The sequence below is a fragment of the Odocoileus virginianus genome, chromosome 30 (genome assembly GCF_023699985.2).
Source record: "Odocoileus virginianus isolate 20LAN1187 ecotype Illinois chromosome 30, Ovbor_1.2, whole genome shotgun sequence".
Lineage (NCBI taxonomy): Eukaryota > Metazoa > Chordata > Mammalia > Artiodactyla > Cervidae > Odocoileus > Odocoileus virginianus.
Window position 1 is genome coordinate 30,810,113 of NC_069703.1, and position 20,131 is coordinate 30,830,243.

Here is a 20,131-nt window from a genome sequence, read left to right on the forward strand (position 1 = left end):
AAACAAGGGCTGTTTCGATGTTCTAATACTCACCTTTAAAAACTCAGAAGTCTATGGCTTTCCCTGGTGGCTTGGCGATAAAGAACCCACCTGCTGACGCAGGGGACATGGGTTCGATCCCTGGTCCGGGAAGACCCCCCACGCCATGGGACGAGCCCACGCGCCACAGCCACTGAGCCTGTGCTCTGGAGCCGCAAGGGCGACCCCTCAGCCCGTAAGCCACAAGCGCCGGAGCCGGAGTGCCCTGGATCCTGTGCTGTGATGGGAGAAGCCACCACAGGGAGAAGCCCACGCACCACAAGCAGACAGCAGCCCCCACTCCCCGCCGCCAGAAAGTCCACGCAGCAATGAAGACCCAGCACAGCCGAAAATGAAGTTTTAAAATATATTTTTAAAAACCCAAACTATTAAAAAAAAATCCTAAGTCTACTTATGGCTATACCCTGAGGGCAATATTCAGTTTTGTTTTGTCAAAGCCTGGCATAAACCCTGGCATAGAGCGGGTGCTAAATAAATGAGGAATTAAAACTGTGGTAAAACAAAAAATTTCTAAAATCTGAGATAAGTGATGCAGTCAGCAGCTAAGAGTTCAAAGAATCAGAGCTGTTACCTCAAACTACTGGAAAGAGGAGGGGAGGGGGCGAAGGGCTGGGTGGGGAGAGGACGTAAGGGAAGGGGGCACACGGCACGCTGTGTCGCTCTTCTGTGCGACCCCGTGGACTGCAGCCCAACAGGCTCCTCTGTCCGTGGGGTTCTCCAGGCAAGAATACTGGAGTGGCTTGCCATGCCCTCCTCCAGGGGATCTTCCCAACCCAGGGACTGAACCTACGTCTCCTGCATTGACAGGCGGAGAAGGGTAGGAGTGACAAAAGAAAAGTGGAGAGAGAGGGAAAAAAAAAAAAAAGGGCAGCCCCTTATGAAAACCTGGACTGCTTGACAAGAGGAAGGCAGGAAATCCCAACACCTGGAACCCTTTATCTATGTAGTTCTCAGTGGGATAAAACTGTAACTTACTCAACTGCTCTTTTAAGACTCGCCTACATCAGTATGGCCTACACCATCATGGTCAAACAATGCAATGAGATCACCTTCATGCCACAGAACATCTATCTCAGAAGCATCATCACAAAAACATTAGAAACTCTATCAAGCTCCTTTGCACACCTTACCACATCTAGGACAGCATGCTTATTCCTAAGAATGAATCACAAAAGACGATTCCAAGTAAGTTTTCGTATGTGTCCTCAAGAATGCAAAATGCACGCGAAGCACAAAACTTTCTGTTAAAAAGCACAACCAGGGACTTCCCTGGCGGCCCAGGGATTAAGGGTGCACCTGCCAGTGCAGGGGACACGGGTTCAACCCCTGGTCTGGGAACTAAGATCCCACATCCCTTGGGTCAACTGAGCCTGACAGACGCAACTACTGACATCCCCACGCCCTAGAGCCTGTGCTCCACGAGAAGTCAGTGCAGCAGGAAGTCCTCGCACCGCAGCGGAAGAGGAGCCGCCTCCCAGCTCCCCAGCAACTAGAGAAAGCCCACGCACAGCAGCCAAGACCCAGTGTAACCAGCATAACCAAAATTAAATTTCTTAAAAAGGCACAATCATAAGCTGTTAACGAATGACAGAGAGAAGCAAGTGCTGGTATATTTCACTGAGGGCAACAGCAGGTCACAGGAACCGGATGCTTCTCCCTAGTCAGGCTCACCTATTGGGATCTGCGTGATTGGCCAGAATGTTGTAACAGCCAGTGATGAGCTTCTCATACACACGAGCCAGGAACTCATCGGACTCTGCGGGGCCCAGGACTCGCTCCAGGGAGTTGCTACTGATCTCAGCCACACTCTCAGTGCTCGACTCCAGAAGAAGGGGGAGCAGCGTCCGGATTACCTGCGGCGGGTTCATCTCATCGGACCAACTTCAGCAAAGAAAACAGAATCAAATCAGTGAATGTACTCCTCTGAACAGTTGCAAGGGGAGGAGAGGGCAATCCAGTCATTTATTGAGAAGGGCTTTTTTCCTTGGACAGTTGTTTTTTACACGGGCACAGTCATGCAACTCCACGGTCTCCTTCTCATCACTGTATCAGAAGTTAGAATCATTTCCATTTGAAAAATCCGTTCATTAAAATGTTAAATTAATAACATAAGATGTATTCTGTAATACTCAGAAAAGAAAATTAACTGCAACCTAAGCTAGTAACCCTCCCAGACAATCTTTCTAGAAGAACTAGCAGGAATCTGGATCACTTTTAAGGTGATGAGATAAAGGAACTTACTCGTGACCTATGTATCGGAAGCCTGCCCTAGTCCCCATGCCAGCAGTATCAAAGCTCCACAATGAACTTGGAGAAGCATGACTTCAAATACATTATCGTCACCTTGAAACTTAAACCCAGAGCACCTCCAAGTCATGGTATGATTTAAAGCCAGCATGCTTTCTCTGAAACATACTACACATAAAGAGAGGGAGGTATTCTGGTGCCCTTCACATCTAAGTTCAAAATCCTTCTAGGGAGACGCTCACACTCTAAGGCAACAGGCTCTCTCTGCCACAGAAGCAGGCAAAACGAGCACTACCCGCAGTTAACAGAACGCTGTCCTCCTGCAGCTGTGACAGAGCGCAGACGTGGAGAGCACTCGGGGCTGCGCCGCCGGTACTCACACGATGAGGTCGCCGGTCAGCCTGACCAGGGAGAGGAGGGTGTGCTTCAGGGACGCAGCCAGGGGCAGACTCTGGCCACAGAGCGTCCCCAGGTGGGCAGACTGCACAGCACTGATGTAGCTCTCAGAAGGGACAGTGTCATTGGCGAAGGCATTGCGCTGAAAGGAGGCAAAGCAGACATCAATGGAGAAACCATCCATCTCCAGATACTTACACGCGCAGAAAGAAAATCGAAGACCCCACTGGGGTTCACATGCAAGGACTCTATTCAGTATACACTCTTAGTCATCTGGGAAGGAAAGTGGAGCGGAGTGAAGGACGCACTTAACAAATTTCAGTTAGTATGAGTTGAGTTAAAATTTTTAAAGGGCGACCCTGGTGGCTCAGCGGTTTAGTATCCGCCTCGCAGTGCAGCGTACACTGGTTCAAGCCCTAGTCCAGAAAGACCCCACATGCCCTGGAGCAACTCAGCCCGTGTGCCACAGCTACTGAGCCCCAGTTACTGATGCCCGTGTGCCCTAGAGCCCGAGCTCCTTAAGAGAAGACGCGCTCCACAACAAAGGGCCGTCCCCACTCGCGGCAGCTAGAAAAGCCCACACAGCAAGGAAGAGCCGGCACGGCCACAAGTAAATAAGGTCTTTTAAACAGAAAAGTTAAAGCTGAGCTAAAATTTAGTTACTACAAAGTTAAGACACCCAAACTACTTTTCAAATAATTAGAATATATTATATTTAATATTAAAACTATGCTTGTTTGCCTCTAATAACTGAGAAAGATCAGGATTTTACAATGCATCTGGGTCCCCATTACAAATATCTTAATTATCCTTGCATTACAGCTCCGGGTGATGTAAACAGAGGTCACAATTACAAAGCAAGGATAATAAGATTATAACACTTGGCTTTTCCAAAGAACTGTAATAACACAATAATCTGTTAACAGAGGTTAATCTGAGGACAGCACACAGGAAGATCAAGGGAACTGACAGAAGATGCAACAGTCTTCTGAAAGCCTAGAGAATAAATGCTACCCCATAAAATTATGACAGAAGGAGCATGTTCTTGCCATAAAACCTAGAAGGGAAAGGAAACAGTTAACATTTACTGACAATTCATGTGCCAGAAAATGTGCTAGGCAGTTTACATTTAATATCCTTGATTTCACCTCCCAGTATTTAACAGATAAAGAACCTTAGGGTCCTAGCAGTTGACCCTCGAATACCACAGGGGTTGGGGTGCTAACCATCCATGCAGTCGAAAACCCATGTATAACATTACAGTCAGCCCTCCATACATGCAGTTCCACATCCGCGGACTCAGCCGGCCACAGATCATTCAGTACTGCAGCCCAGACTCCGTGAAAACAACAGTGTATAAACGGACGCACACCGTTTACAACCCTGTGCTGCTCGAGTCCACTGTAATACAGTGGCTATCCTGTAACACAGTAACATACTTCTCATTCTTAGCAAAACGATCATGAGGACCATCTGGGTGATTCAAGGCCTTGACTATGGGTCCAGCCACAGCAAATACCAGTGCAGCATGTTAGGATCTCTCGGGAACCAGTTTAAGCCTAAAGAATAAGAACAGAACACCGAAACCAAACATCCCGGACAGATGGACACTCACCCAGGACCCAATGTTGGGAAACTCGTTGGTGCTGATGTTGTTCCAGGACTCACACACAGTCTGAACTGATGATGGCAGATTCTGAACCAGCGTTGGACCTGGAGGCAATAGAAAGGACAAGGAATCATCACAAGAAAGAAAGAGAGAGAACAACATACAGCATTTTAAAAGCCAATCCCAAATGCAGAGAGAGACACACCACAGCCCAGGTTGTCAAAATAATTACTAAGGTAGCTTGGAAGCATATTTAAATAGCAGCACTCTGTCCAAGAAATTGCTAACTGCTTAACAACTAACAATCTCAATTATAAGATTTTCACTCCCCATCATAGTCCCTTTCTAACCTTGTGAGTAAAGAAGACAACTGAATACAAGATGCAAAGTGATAGCAAGTCACTACAAGTCACTATTCAATGTCTAGACCCTCTAAGAACAGGGAGCATTTCGATCTTTTCTCCTTAACAAGGACCTTAAGGGCAGGGAACATTAATGCACATTAAGAACAGTAGTCAATAAAGTAATGAAATTAAATTTCTAAAAGTGAGACTATCTGAACATTAAAAGGGTACTTAAGCCTTGAAATGCAGGAGTATACGAGTGCCTGTGCACTTTGAAGGGTGACTACTGCACTTACTCCAGCCCTGCTCAAGTCCTTCCGATCTCCCATCCCAAATTTCTACAGATCATTCCCAACACAAGGAAAAAGTTTTCCCAAGTACGAAGCAGTAGCTCAATAGTCTTCCTAACCTCTATAAAATGGAAAGGAGAACAAAGATTTTTGCCAACAGCCAAAGAGTTTAACGCCTTGGAATCAACTGATCTTCACCTGGATTCCAGCTCTGCCACTTGCAGAATGTAGGACATGGGGAAATAACCTAAGTCTCAGTTTCCTAATGAGTAATGGGGGATGATAATAAAATGTACCTCATTGGATTATTGCAAAGATCAAAACAGATAAACCTATGTCAATGCGTGACACACAGGAAGATCCCAATAAATGGTAAATGTAGTGAACAGGTAGAAAGGGAGAGAAACGGTACTACTAGCCATACCAGTATTAGCAGTCTTATTCAAAAGCACATTCACTTACCCAGAGTGTTCGCCTTGCACCTACTAGAGCCAATAGCCAAAACAGCAGCAAAGCCGTGCAATTTCTCCTGGGAAAGCTTCTCAGTGGATCCCTCCTCATTAAAGTTCTGTAGCAAATAGGCTCTGGAGGAAAAAAGAGGGAGCTATGTCAAAGCTGAAGGAACCTAGTGACATTCTGGTTAGAAAAAAAAAAAAAACCCCTAGACAAATGGAAAAACCTGTAGCTCAGTTTCCTAAGCCTGTAAATGTGGCTGACAGTGCCTGCCCCTTTGGGTCTCCTAAGAATGCCAATGGGTAATTATTTCCCAAAGAACATGCCATCCTTGGAAATGCTCACAAAACTCAATTCCAGGACATTATCTACCTTACTTGTCCTGGCCTCAGAAGACTGGCATTGCACGTATCACAGGCCCTGAGAAGTATTATTTTTTCTTTAAAAAAAAAAAAAAAACACTTCCCAAACTTCTCTGCCCAGGAACATGCATTATCAGTGCTGAGCCAGATTAGAGCCTAGACACTTTCAAGGGGCACTGACTCATCAGCTTTGCTAACTGCTGTACCCCCAGCACCTAAAAAAGTAAGTAGCACATAGCAAGCATTCATCGTTGTTACTCAAGTTTATAGCTCATATCCATCCAAAAATTTTGCCTCAAGCAACAGTCCTCTGTCTACTGCAAGGCATTCACACTAAAAGACATGTTAAGTTTTACAATGATCCAAGTCCCCTTCAGCAACAACGTCCCATAAAAGAGGAAGTGAAGAGTGAAACCCTACAGGGACCAGAAAGAGTGAGCATGAAGGGGCCAGGTGAGAACAGCCAAGGAGAAGCAGCCAGTCCTTAGCAGCGGTTTGCTGTCGCATGGGAAGACAGGTGCAGTTTTGCCAGTTCTTCCAATGGAAGAAAAGCCAGACATCCTGTGAATGGTGAATAAACTCCTACTTTTTACGCACTAAAAATGAATTCTAAAATATTTTAACACTATGCAAAATAAAGGAAGTCTACAGGGTGTGCAATTTGCAATGTTTATTATAAAAAGGACTGGGTTTCAAAATACTAGCTCATTAAAAAAGGTTTTTCTAAGGATTTCAAAGTCCCTGGTGGTCCAGTGGTTAAGAATCTGCCCTGGAATGCAAGAGACGAGGGTTTGCTTCCTAGTCAGGGAACCCACGTGGCAAAGGGCAACTAAGCTCCGTACCACAACCAGAGAGCCCAAACGCTGCCGGCAGCGAGCCCGTGGGCTCTGGAGCCCGCACGCTGCCAGTAATGAGCCCGTGGGCTCCAGAGCCCTGTACAGTCGATGCTACATGGTGCCAGAGAAGACCCCCGTGACACAAGGATGACCCCGAGGGCTACAACTAAGACCCGACCCAGCCAAACAGATGAGTAAGTAAGAAAATGTCTTCTCTACCTATGTACCATGAAGTTTAAACAGCTTCACCTCTGTGAATAAGAGAAAAGATAGTGTCCAGAAAATCTGCATTACCTCTCTTTGCACCCTACAAGAAAAACGCTAGAAAATATTTAAACAGGAAAGTAACCCACCCAAGCATTTACAGTCCCCATCTCCAACGTCTCTGGGCAGGCGGCCCACCGCACCTGGTGAAGGAGGCGTAGGTGTCAATGAGCTGCAGCGTGGCGGGGAGCAGGTTCTTGGTGACCTCGGCGGACTTTTGTGGGTCGGTCTCGGCGGCCATCTTGGAGAAGTGCTCGTCCAGGGAGACCTGGACCTTGGAGACAGCAGCGTCCAGCGTGTAGATGGACTGCAGGCTGGGGATTTCATGCAGCTGCAAGATGGTGGTACAGTCGATGCTACAGAAGGACGAGATCTTTAAAAGATACCCAAGATCTTAGTTAGCTGTGGCAAAAAAACCCTGCAGCATAAGCCAAGTTCTGTCACTGTGGACCCAAACTCACACACCTGTCGGGCAAAGTACTCCTCTACAATGTCAACGTCATATTTCACGGAGCTGCACCTGCTGGATGCCAGTTCTAGGAGAGAACCAGCATGTTCAGCCTTCATTCCCTGTTTGATAAGGTGGTCCTATTTACAGCAAGAGAAAAGTGTTCAGGAGAGCAAAATAGGCAGGGTCTAATGCTTCCCTCAGCCTTAAATTTAAAAGTTTCCCAAATTAGAGCCTGCTGGCTGACTACCCCATGGCAGCAGGCTCAGCAGTACCTTTATCCAGTTGACATAGGAGCTGATCCGGAGGCGGGATGACCACCGCAGGGTGTGTAGGATGTCACATTCACTCATCTCTGGCGAGTTCATGGCCAACTGGTTCATGTAAGTTTTCGATGGTGGCAAAATGCCCAGGATCCTCCACAGTATCAAGAAGTAATATTGAAGGGCACAGGCTTCCTACAAGAAGCAAAAACAGCAGTCTCAGGGGTAGGAGCTCATGGTACTGCCTCAGAATCTCCCATGGAGATCCCATGGATGGAGGAGCCTGGTAGGCTACAGTCCATGGGGTTGCAAAGATGTGGACAAGATAAACAACTTCACTTTCTTTCACTTTCAAGATCTCCCTAACAATAAAAACTGATCCAAATATCAATACAATTTTTAAAGCAGAACAGGGTACAGTCCCAATTTTCAACTGAGATTTGGCTCTGAAGTCAGCTCACTGGGTCTTCCCAGAGAATACACACCCAAAGCAGAAAATGGTAGAAACAGACCTTTTATATACATATAAAATCTGTCCCACATTCTGTATATTTCACAGGACAAGGAAGCAATTCTGAGTCCCTGGCTCTCCAGTAATTTACCAAGTGACTGAAAGAGAGCAGACACTGCCTTCAGCAGGCCTGCAATCAGCAGGCCCTTCCTGTGGCCTTAACTGCTGTTACGAATTCTACAGGCACGAGACACATTCACGGGGGCACAGAAACAGCTCAAGTGTGTGGCTTCCAGTATCATACATCGACCAGCACTCAGCAGACACATCAGGAGATAAGAACTGAGGTGACCCTTCCTCTCAAAGTCACATTCCTCTCAATGTTAACCAAAAGGAAAAGTCAAAAAAGCTGACTAGATCCCAGAAGGAAATTCCTGGTAGACTGCTCCCCAATAACCAGACACATGCCCAACTCTTCATAATTAGCCCAGGTTGCCAGGGTCTTACCAGGGCTGTTACATTCTTGTTTTCCTTCCTCCTAACTGTGTCAAGCTGGGACCCAGCTGCCAGCAGGGATGTCAGTGCAGTGTACAGCTCATCATACTTGACGAGCTTGGAGAAGAGGACATCGCAGGCCTAATACCAAGAAAAACAAGACAATCGTTTTCTCTTATTTTGTGAAATATTTTTTCCTACTACCCATATACTACCATTTAACCTCAGGATTGACAAAACAGCTCATTCCAAACAGTTATTAATGTCTATTGCAGCAAGATCCCCCTCACGGACCAACTCAGCTTATGGATTATACTGTGAGCACACAAGTGCAGGAGTTAGAGTGAAACAACTATTTTGTACATTAAAATAGCTGCCTGTGAAAACACTAACACAGACAGTCTTTAGAAATAATCTGTCAGAGGTGTCAATTGCTAGGAAGGACATCCCCTACCAGCAAATTGCAGCCCAGAAAATAAATCTCAAAATAACATTTTCCTTTTAGAATAAACTCAAATCCCAACACAGGCTAAAATCACTCCTTAGAAAGTTACATCATTCCTTTTCCTCCTGATAGCCTGATTTTGGTGGAGACCACCTAACCCACATGCAAAATGGGATTTTTAAATTCCAAGTACCACAGAATCAAGTCGGTTCAAATCATCCTCTGAGGCTTCTGGGGACAGGACACAGTAGAATCTGGGTTGTGGGACGGCATCTGAAAAGCAATGTGCTTATTGAAAGAACGGGTCCACTCTCAAGTCGAACAAGTGTGAAACGTAAGAAGACCTTTGGACCGCGGTTTCCCAAGCTCGGCACGACCCACGGACACCCTGGGCCAGGTGCCTCTCTGCTGCGGGAACCACCCTCTGCACAACACAATGCCAAGCACCAGCCCGGCTCCCGTCCCCCAACGGCCAGCAGCGGCCTCCCAGCTGGGACAGCCACATGTGTCTCCGGACACAGCCCCGGGGCCCCTGTCGGGGTGTGGAGCACAGTCACCCCCAGCTGACAACTTCTGTTCCATGATCATCACGTGAATCGACAGAACTGTATCATGGTTCTGGTAGTCTTAAATGCTGTCTCCCCCACATCAAGGGGACCAACTACTAAGAGATTCCAATGATAGTAAACTCACATGAGGGCTTGATGAACATGTCCACCAAATACACTTTGTATTTAACAATCCTCAGATGAAAGCAAACACACGCAATGCACACAGGAGGCACCTTATCAAGAGTAGGACCACTGCCATGTGAGAAACACTGGGGAGAATACCACCACTCCCACAGTCTGAAGACCATGACCCAAGAAATAGCCTCTCGGTGAGAACCATGTCCCTAAGAGAAATTTAAATTCAGTCACCGAGTGCTAAGAATGTATATACTGCACCCTAAGGCCAGAGGATTCCAGCTCAACACATCTCAGATTTTTTTCCTTTTAAATAAACATGGGATATGTGAGGGTCTGTTTCCGCCAGGAGTTTTGAATCCATAGGTATCTGAAACTACACCAGTGACCAAAGGTTCTCAAGGATGCCCCAAGCTCCAAATTCCGCCCCTCCCGTGAGAATCAGGTAGTTTATTATCGACAGTCTTCTTTCTGACCTGATGAAAAATGCTTAGACCAGTTTTCTTCTACTTCTTTGAACCCATGATAGAGAGGGGTGGTCGTCCGGCGGCTGCTGCTGTCCTGGGATCCACTTGCCCACCCAAAAGGAGGACTAAGCAGGTTATGCTGCACCTTTTAAAACACAAAGATTCAAATTAAGAAAGAGACACAGACACCATTCTGCTTCTCACTCCAGGCATGACATCAGATTGATACAGCAAAGTCTGCGAAACTTTACCAAAATAAAATTTTAGACTTTTCTGTGACTTCTTTTAGGAAGCATTTTTTTGCCAGAGTATAAAGGGAACAGTATGTAATGAAGCACTGTCAGAAACTCTAACTGCAATAATCCTTAAATGGCCCTCCCATTCTCATTCTGGTTCCCTGGAACAAAGCAATTTACCAATCCATAAAATGTACTGCTCAGCCATCATTCAACCACTAGTAAACTGAGGCCTGACACTCACAGCACCGTGCACGACACATGTTAAGTACAGCAGTTCAAAGGACACCTGTGAACAGAACCTATGATCCAATTTCAGCAAACACATCAAATAAAATAAATTCAAATGTATCGCTTCTGACTAAACATGAAGTGTGGACACAGAGACAAAGTCCCAGGGTCTTCCTAAGGGCACTTAAACACACCACAATGGACACCTAAAACCTCAAGTGAACAGGTCACTTTGGTTTGGGACATGGTAATTTGAGAATAACAATGTTCTCAGGAACAGCTGTAAAGTAAAAAAGAACGTGTTCCTCTGTACCTGCTCAAACAGATACACGGGGGCTTTGGAGTACTGATGAAGCAGATAATCAAAGATCAAAAGCAGGCGAGCCAGGATGAGAGGCACCGAGCGCATCTGGGCATCCATGCTGGCACTCAGCTCCTGGATGATCTGCACAAGCAGCGTCAGGATGTCCCGCCGGCCCTTCTCAGAGAAGTTGTGGAAGATGAGGAGCAGCAGCTGCAAGTGTGCCACGTTCAGATCTTCCGTCTCAGCAGGCACCACCCCTTGCAGGGCATTCTGCTTCATGGTCGACAAAAACCTACCAGAGAGGAGAGGAGAACGTGCCTGGAGGGGGAAGCCCGAGCATCCCCCGAGAGTTACAGCGTGCAGTGCCGGAAGAGGCAGCTGTCCTGAGCCCCGGCGTGAAGAGAACGCACCAAGGAAGACAAGGAGCTCTATGTAATGAGAAGGTGAAACTACATCTGGGCTGCAAAGAGCCAGATTCGGCCACAAAAGCGTTTCCATCAGCCCTCAGCAACTTTACCTGTGGCCATGGCCGTGTTAACTCCCACGCTGCCATTTCTGACAGTGAGAAAGAACTGAAAGTTCTCTAAAAGGTGGCTTTTTTTCTTTAATAAATCTGGCTAGATAGAAACAATTCAACTACTTTTTCTCTTACAATCTGACTCTACAGTTTCTCATTTTGAGAATTCATACTACAGGTTAAAAATAATAGTTGAAAATAACTCGTTGCACTAAAAAATATAAAATTTACACTATTTAGAGAACTTGTGAGAAAACCTTTCATGCAAAAAAGGAATGAATGTAGCCAACTATTTCCATGGCCTTTGGCTATCAGGGAAGAGATTTGTGTTTTAATTAATAAGGGTTTCCCTCACCACCACCCCCACCCTCCACCTTCCGGCCTTTTCGCAAGATTCCACCAGGAAAAATACAGTGCATGTCTGGTGTTCAAGGGGGTTTATAATTTCTCAAATCCAGCAGCAGAGCTATTTGATCATGGAATGGGAAAGAGGAAAACAAAGCCTTTTAGGAAAACTAACTGCTTTGAAGACTCCCAACCATGTAAACAAAAATGGCAAATATAGGTCCATCTAAAGAGGATTTAGATGATTAATCTGAGCTTCCCCCAAGTAAAAATATTCTTTAAAAGTTGTCCAAAAAAGACTGCAAGTCACTCTAAGTGGTTTTCTGTCGAAAGCAAAATAACCAAAGACAGAGTTGGCTTCCCTGTTTCCTCTCTTTCAAAAAAACCAGGTCAGAATAAAATTGGTTATGTTCCGGATTCAGGTTCCCTCTGATAATTGCAATCAAATCCTCCATGTGCTAAAGGAAGATTCTGTTTCCAGACCCTAGTTTATGTACATCTGTTTTTTAAACAGCCCCCCAGCTCCTCCCAAATCCCCCCGTTAGAGACACACTCCTCCACCCTTGCTGCTTTATGCCTATCATCAGACTACCATCTCAGGGCCACAGAGGAACTACAAATCAGTCAAACAAGTTTTAAAAGGCAGCCTTCTCCTTGGGGCTTCTGTGGGAGTTACCTTACCTGTCCCAGACTTTGAGGCACTCAGGGACGTCAGGGTCACCCTGGGCGCTGGCTCTATGTTGCCAGATGAGCAGGAGACGCGCGAGCAGAGAGAGGCTCTGAGGGTGAACATACAAGGGCCACGGGCCCTCAGAGCCAGGGGCGACTCCCAGCTGCTGCAGCAGCGCGCTCTAGCATGGAAGACAAAGAGGCCATCAGCGAGGGCACGGAGGGGGGCGGCTGCTGCGCGCTGTAACGGCGGCAGCTCACTAGTGTCAGAAATCAGGTCCCCAAAAGGACAGGTGCCTGGAGACAGCAGAACCGGGGTCAGTTTCAACGGACACTGTGTCTTTGAAAGAAAACTTCAACTGTAATAGCTAAGCTTTTCCTTCAAGTCTGTTTTGGACCACAAATAACACTCCAAAGGGGGAGCTGCCACAACTGAGAGGGCCCACAACTTGTATTAACAGCATTAGCAGAGAAATCTTGCCTCCAAGATGTCACGGCATCTAGAATTGATCAGGGCTGTTGTCTCTGCCTCCAGTTGCAGCGTCTTTTAAACAAGCTTTGCTTTCAGCTCAGTCATCTAAGTTGCAATTTATCTCCTCAAACACACACACAACCTGAGCAGGATGCCAACGGAAAAACCAGACAAAACCCTGCTTTCTCATTTGGCTTTAGAAAACACAAATCATGGTTACCTCAGGACAGAGGATAAATTTTGAAGTCTGCCGAACTAAATTATACTCTTGTAAAAAACATCCGAGAGGACCCTATTCCTCGAAAATGTTCAAAAAGTCATGGACGTCGAGCGCAGCGCCGATGTATTTGGGGGTTGCTGGGGTGAGAGCTGTATGGAGCCCATGACACTCAAGGCTGAGCTGCTGCGTCAGACGGGGCGTGCTCCGCTGCACCGGTGAGGGGCAGGAACACAACCAGAGCCACAGGATCACCAAGGGACAAGCCAAGTGTCTCTCGGAAACCCACATTCTTAACCACTGTACTCAGCAAAGGCATGATGGCTAACTTCTCCATTCCTGACTCAAGAAAACAAATCAAAAAATAAACAAACATGTCTGATCTACTGCAAAAGTCTTAACTGGAGCACTACTGGTAATAAAAAGTCAAATCAAGGCACATGCAGTTGTAATGGAGGCAGCCATAAAGACCACGTAAACGTAGAGACACACTCCATACGCTATGTCAGCACAGACATAAAACCACCGAGTCTGAGAAGGCAGACACCGAGGGACACACCGACGCTGCTACCAGCTGTAAGCCATGCCTCTATGTGGACTGCGACAGAAGGGAGCAGGAACTCGGCGAGAGGATCACAGCTGCCGTCTGCTCTCTGCTGTCGACCACCTCTAAGTGAGCTTGTCTGTCAGGTGGCTTAGGCCTCAGAGCCGTAACAAACGAGCCAACGCTCCTCACCCCTCGCACTCTGACCTCCTAAGGAGCAAGCCTGAGCCACGACAGAGCGAAGCCCGGCCCAACGCGCCCCGGGACGCCCTCCGAGCAGCGTCCCCGCGGCCCCTCCGCGCCGGCACTCCTGAGGCCAGCCTCAGCCTTCATCTCTCCTGCTGTCCCCGACCTATCTCCATGTATCTCATCACTGCAACAGCGGCCTCTCAGTAGGCAATTCCCAAAACTGTAGTATCAGTCTTAATGTTTTAACTCCTAAATTTCAGACTCACATTTCCAACTATTTTCCAAGACATCTTCATCCCTCTGGCACCTCAAAATTTCACTATTTAAAGAGGTGTGTTTTTTTTTTTTTCTCAAAAGCAGTAATGGTGGCTATTTTATTCAAATTTAAAACACTGATAATACAGTTTTTCTCATTTGATTGAAAGGGCTACAGAATTTAATATACTGATAAAGGAAAAAATACAATCACATAGACAATGCCTCTGCTAACTGTCTTCAGCTTACTCCTTTGGTAAAGGAGAGCTTCACCTTCACCTAGTCAATTTTCTTGACTGCAAACAACTCCAAGGCTGCCCTGCTGCAAAGACCTAAAAGTCCTATTGGGAGACCTGACATTGACTCATTTTTAAAAACAGAAAATGGCAAATCGTGCCTCCTGTACCTAAAGAACCCATAGGATCATTCTGAGTAATTGAGACTAAGTACGTGACCCATGAGCATGCAAGATGGTGCAGTCACTGTGGGAAACAGTATGGAGATTTCCCAAGAAACTAAAAGTAGAATTATGATCCAACAATCCCACTCCTGGACATATACCCAGACAAAATATAATTCAAAAAGATATATGCACCCCTAGGTTCACAGCAGCACTATTCACAATAGCAAGACATGGAAACAAGCTAAATGCCCACCAACAGACAGCTGAAAGAAGAACAGTGCGCATACACAATGGAGTACTACTCAGCCCTAAGGAAGGACGAAAGAATGCCGCGTGCAGCAACATGGACGCAACCAGAGATGATCACACTAAGTGAGACACTTCAGAAAGAGGAACCAATACCCTAGGATACCACTTTCACGCAGAATCCAAACTATGACAAAAAAGAGCCTGTCTATGAAGCAGAAGCAGAATCAGGGACACAGCAGACTGGTGGCTGCCAAGGCAGAGAGGGCTAGAGGAGGGGTGGAGCGGGAGGCTGGGGTTAGCAGGGAGAAGCTTCAATATACAGGACGGACGGACAAGGTCCTACTGTACAGAGCAGGAGATTACACTCAGTATCCTACGACAAACTATAATGGAAAAGAATATACTGAAAATGAATGTGTACGAAGAACTGAATCACTCTGCTATACAGCAGTAATCAACACAACACTGTAAATCAACTACACTTCAATAAAAAAATGTTTAATAGAAATCTGAAAAATAAGTGACGCATGAGTAAATACAATCTGAGTCGACTTAAACCCAGAAGAACGAGCCACTGAGTCCTCAATATCGCTGCTTTTACCCCCAAACCAACTCTCTTTCCTGATTTCCCTATTTCTATTAAGAGCATCCTGCTGGTCTCATTTGGGTTTTAAGGGTTTTAAATTTGGGTAGTACCTTAGATTCCTAAACTCTCCTTGTCTTTCACCTCATTCAAATAATTTCCCATGATCTCTAAACTAGGTCCTTTATCCACCCTATCTCCCCTTTCTCATGAAGCCACACTAACTCAAGTCATCTTTATTTCTTCAGTTCCTGTAACAGTACCTGAAACATAGATAACTTTCAGTGAATACTTATAAATGAACCTAGATCACCATAGTAACAGTATTATTCAGTTATGATAATTTTACATGCAATATTAAATATAGTATTAAACAATAACAGTAACAATACCTTTTATTAACATCCCTTACAAGACATTGTGTATCTGGCAACTTAAATCAGGCATCTTGGGTAAGACAACTTTGCACATTACTCCAAAGAAATAATATCCAAGGTGGGGGACTCAACAGCAGACAGATTACAACGACTACCCTTCAAAGCAGTGAAATATGGGGAAACAGTTTACAGTCCCATACCTGGAGATGGAATGAAAAACAGAGATCTGAGGGCTTCCTCTGCAGTGTCAGCAGCTATGGGCAGCTATGGGCAGCCCAGCTGCACATCCACACAAGGTCTGTAATTATTTTTAAAATGCTAAGAGATATGGAACAGACTTGTGGACTCTGGGAGAAGGCGAGGGTGGGATGTTTCAGGAGAACAGCATTGAAACATGTATATTATCTAGGGTGAAACAGATCATCAGCCTTGGTTGGGTGCATGAGACAAGTGCTTGGACCTGGTGCACTGGGAAGACCCAGAGGGATCGGGTGGAGAGGGAGGTGGGAGGGGGGACTGGGATGGGGAGTACATGTAAATCCATGGCTAATTCATATCAATGTATAACAAAAACTACTGTAATGATGTAAAGTAATTAGCCTCCAACTAATAAAAATTTTAAAAAAAAAAAATAAAAAAAAAATAAAATAAAATGCTAAGAGAGCAATATCATCACAGGAGTCTTAAGAATCCCTACTCTCTAAAGAAAAATATTTCTTCCCCATTATTTAGACAAGTTTAGCCAAGAAAAGTGCAAATCTTTGGCCTTTGAGACCTCTCTTGATAAACTCAGATCTGGGCAAGGAGCTGATAATTTTGGGAAGAAACCCGGACCCTTCACTCTTGAGAAGTTATTGCAGGCAATATCATAGCTAAAGCATTTTCAGCTCTTCACCTTAGACAGATCAATTAGCTTTTCTACTCTACTCATTGATATAGTCTCTTTCCTGCTAAATAAAAAATTTTCCCATGTACCAGTAGGTAAGCATAAATAGCTTTTATAATCATCTTTTTAAACAACAAAAAAAAGAAATGCTTCACGATTTCTCAAATAGCTTGGGATTGTGAGAATTTTTTTTTTTTTTTTTTTTGCTACACCTCGCGGCATCTTAGTTCTCCGACCAGGGAACCCATGCCCCCTGCAGGGCAAGCGCGGAGTCCTAACCACTGGACCGCCAGGGAATTCCCTGTGAGAATCAATTTTTTAACTTCATGAAATAGGTTCCTGGATTTTGCCCCTTTGGGGGCAAGTACAAGTCCTTGAATTGTGTTTTGATTCTGAGAAACCACTGAAATAATCCTAAGAGTAACAAAAATATTTTCATTAACAATCTTTGAGCTAATTATTGGAGATCTACCAAATTAAATTCTACTGGGGTTGGTTGGGGAGGGTTGGGGGTGAATATTGGGGGGGGGGTCCACATTAACTAAGAATCTGAATTTTTAACAGATTCCCCAGGAATCCTTATGCACACTAAAGGCTGAGAAACACTAACTTTAACTATGTTAATAAAATTATTATCAGGATCTGACATTGCCAAATCTTGGGAGAGAATGTGAATCCCCGTATCTCTGGCACACTGCTAGTGAGAGTAAACCTTGGTGCTACAACAGAGAGCACTCTGGTGTTATCTGCGTAAGGTCAGGGGCGCTACAGCCTGTCAATCCTACTTCAGTTTATATTCCCAAGAGACTCACTTGCAACAGGGGTCACATAGAGGATATGCACAAGAAAGAGCACAGCAGGACGCCCTGGCAGTCCAGTGGTTAGGGATCCTCCTGCCAATGCAGGGGACATGGGTTCAACCCCCGGTCCAGGAAGATCCCACGAGCTGCAGAGCAAGCAAGCCCAGGCACAGACAGCCCTCGCCCCACAAGCGGAGACGCGACGGCAACGAACAGCCCGCGCACGGCAGCCGGAGCAGCCCCACTCAGCAGGTCAGTGCCGCCAAAATCAACAACCTTTTTAAAAAGAAAGATCATCCAGCACCTGGAATAACGATGATATCTGACTGACACAACCCAAATGTTCATCAGTTGGAGGAGAAGGGACGTGAATAAACTGGTACAGTCACAAACACAATGAAATACATATAGCAGTCAAAGCAAAAACTACAGAAATGTGCAGCAGTAGAGATGAACTCTGATAATAAAGTACCAAATAATGTTAAGTGAAAAATGCCTACAAAGTTGAACAGAACATGATGTCATTGCTAAAAGCAGTCAAATAATTTTAAATTTTAGAATATTCCTTGAATACAAAAGCACATACATAGATGAAACTAATGAAATGAGGAATTTAAGATTCAGGATTCCAGGTATCAGCTACTTCAGTGAGTCAACAAAGCTACAAGGTTTAGAAGTCCACAATCAAGATCCTAGACTTTATTTCGGTGGTGGGTTGTCTATGGGAGCACATCATGGACTCTTGAGTCCATCCTTGTTCACCTCCTTGATGATACTGGCCAATATGGCCATACAGTGCTCTGAAAGGGATACACTTAGATAGTTTCAGACAAAACTGTGCCGACAGTTCAGCATGGAAGAGGTGATAAAGTTCAAAATGTTGGAAGCCAGGCCTAAGAACTAAAAGAACATCCACCTCCTATAATTTGACTGATTCTTTTAAGACAAGCATTTTAATTTATATTTCTCAAATTACTAATGACGCTTAACATTTCCTACATTTCTTGGCCATTTATTATTTTTTAATAAAACATCTTCTTGTCTATTTACTTTTATACTAGGATAGTTATCAGGAGTGGGTTTTGTAGCTTTTCCTTTTCTTTAAACTTACTGAGTGAGTTGGGGATAAGACACATTTTCTTGAAATGATGTTAATTAAGGCAGAGGGACATCCTAGCGTAGTCTCTCAACACTCTTTCCAGGGATGGGATCCCAGGACAAACTGCTCCTTAGCCACAGAAATACTGACAGCAGACGCAGAGGGCCCCTGGCCCGAGTGGGGCCGTGCACACACACCTGCAGGTTAGGTGACTGGAGGTCCGAGGTTACCAGGCAGTGGTTGAAGTGATAGAGGGCGGCCGCAAACTCTTCATCTGATGCACCTTGAACACAGGGGGAAACCAATTACCCAAGCACCTACTTGATGCAGGGCACCACCCTGCCAGCAGCCAACTGCTGCTAGAAAAATGTCTGACAGGCACATATCCTGCCTACTGACCCTTGAGCCCATCCTTGTCCACCTCCTTAATGATGCTGGCCAATGTGGCCATATGGTGCTCTGAAAGAGATACACTCAGATAGTTTCGGATGAAATTGTTCCGGGAGTTCAGCATGGAAGAGGTGATGAAGTTCAAAATGTTGGAAGCCAGGCCTAAGAACTAAAAAGAACACATAAAGGTCATACCAGGTTTGTAAGCCCAGACCTCCTACAAACCCTAAATACAAATACAAAGTAAACTATGTCCATAGATCTCATGTAATAAACAGAATCACTCAAAGACTCAGATTTTAAATCACTGACAATATGACTAAGTTTAATTACGACAGCCTTTCCCATGTGATTGAACCAATTTTAAAAAATGGTGTACCAATTTAATACAACAGACCTCACGGAGTGCTGCTGTACGAAGACGGAGGATTTGCAAACAGACTGACTCAATCTCTTTCATTCTGCTAAGGTTCTACATTTGTCCAGCTCTAAGATATTACTGACATATTCAATTCTGAAGCCTGCATTATCACTATACACTTTGGAATGCCCAGCTCTTCACTTCTCTATTAAAATTAAATTGGGGAATTCCCTGATGGTCCAGTGGTGAGGACTGCACACTTTCACTGCCGAGGGCCTGGGTTCTGCCCCTGGTCGGGGAACTGAGACACCATAAGCTGCAGAGCAGTGACCAAAAGAATAGTAAGAATCTAACCAGACTGAAGTGAACCGAGCTGAATTATCACGTAACTGCTTTAAATCCACTTCCCTGACTACACTAAGCGTATAAAAGCCAAGACTGTATCTGACCTGTTTACTGGTAAAGCTTTGGAAGAAGGAATGACACACAGCGTGTCACCCATAAACGCTGGCTGAACAGTCAGGCAGCAGTCAGTTATGCCACGCTGGACGTAGGGGACGGGCCCGTTAACTCCTCACAGCACTCTCAGAGGAGGCAAGTCACTCCCACACTACAGGAGGAAAGCAGGCTTAGAGAAATTCAGATTCTCGCCTGAAGTCATACAGTTAGGAGGTGCAGTAGGAGCAGGATTCAATTCGCTTCTATCTAATTCTAAATGCTGTTACTGACCCTCAATCAGAGTAACACCATCAAGAGTACACGAGTTATTTAATGAAACACAATCAATACACATAAGCCCTAAGTAAGAACATCTTTAAACATTAACGATTCATGCCGATGAATGGCAAAAACCATCACAATGTTGTAAAGCAATTATCCTGCAATTAAAATAAATCAGTTTCAGAAAAT

At 45.2% G+C, this 20,131-nt stretch overlaps 1 protein-coding gene across 6 annotated transcripts in view; it reads right to left on the reverse strand.

Annotated features, from left to right (window-relative positions):
• Positions 1–20,131, reverse strand: part of UBR4 (ubiquitin protein ligase E3 component n-recognin 4) — a 131,608-nt gene that overhangs the window by 89,969 nt on the left and 21,508 nt on the right. For all 6 annotated transcript variants that reach the window (XM_070458796.1, XM_070458798.1, XM_070458795.1 and 3 more), the window contains exons 16-29: positions 18,871–19,030; positions 18,669–18,754; positions 12,410–12,579; positions 10,876–11,158; positions 10,105–10,240; positions 9,136–9,215; positions 8,510–8,638; positions 7,564–7,746; positions 7,306–7,428; positions 6,984–7,213; positions 5,388–5,509; positions 4,298–4,395; positions 2,667–2,824; positions 1,711–1,920 (exon numbers count right to left, since the gene is read on the reverse strand). In XM_070458796.1, the coding sequence (XP_070314897.1) occupies positions 1,711–1,920; positions 2,667–2,824; positions 4,298–4,395; positions 5,388–5,509; positions 6,984–7,213; positions 7,306–7,428; positions 7,564–7,746; positions 8,510–8,638; positions 9,136–9,215; positions 10,105–10,240; positions 10,876–11,158; positions 12,410–12,579; positions 18,669–18,754; positions 18,871–19,030 (2,168 nt within the window). The remainder of the gene's footprint in view (positions 1–1,710; positions 1,921–2,666; positions 2,825–4,297; positions 4,396–5,387; positions 5,510–6,983; positions 7,214–7,305; positions 7,429–7,563; positions 7,747–8,509; positions 8,639–9,135; positions 9,216–10,104; positions 10,241–10,875; positions 11,159–12,409; positions 12,580–18,668; positions 18,755–18,870; positions 19,031–20,131) is intronic.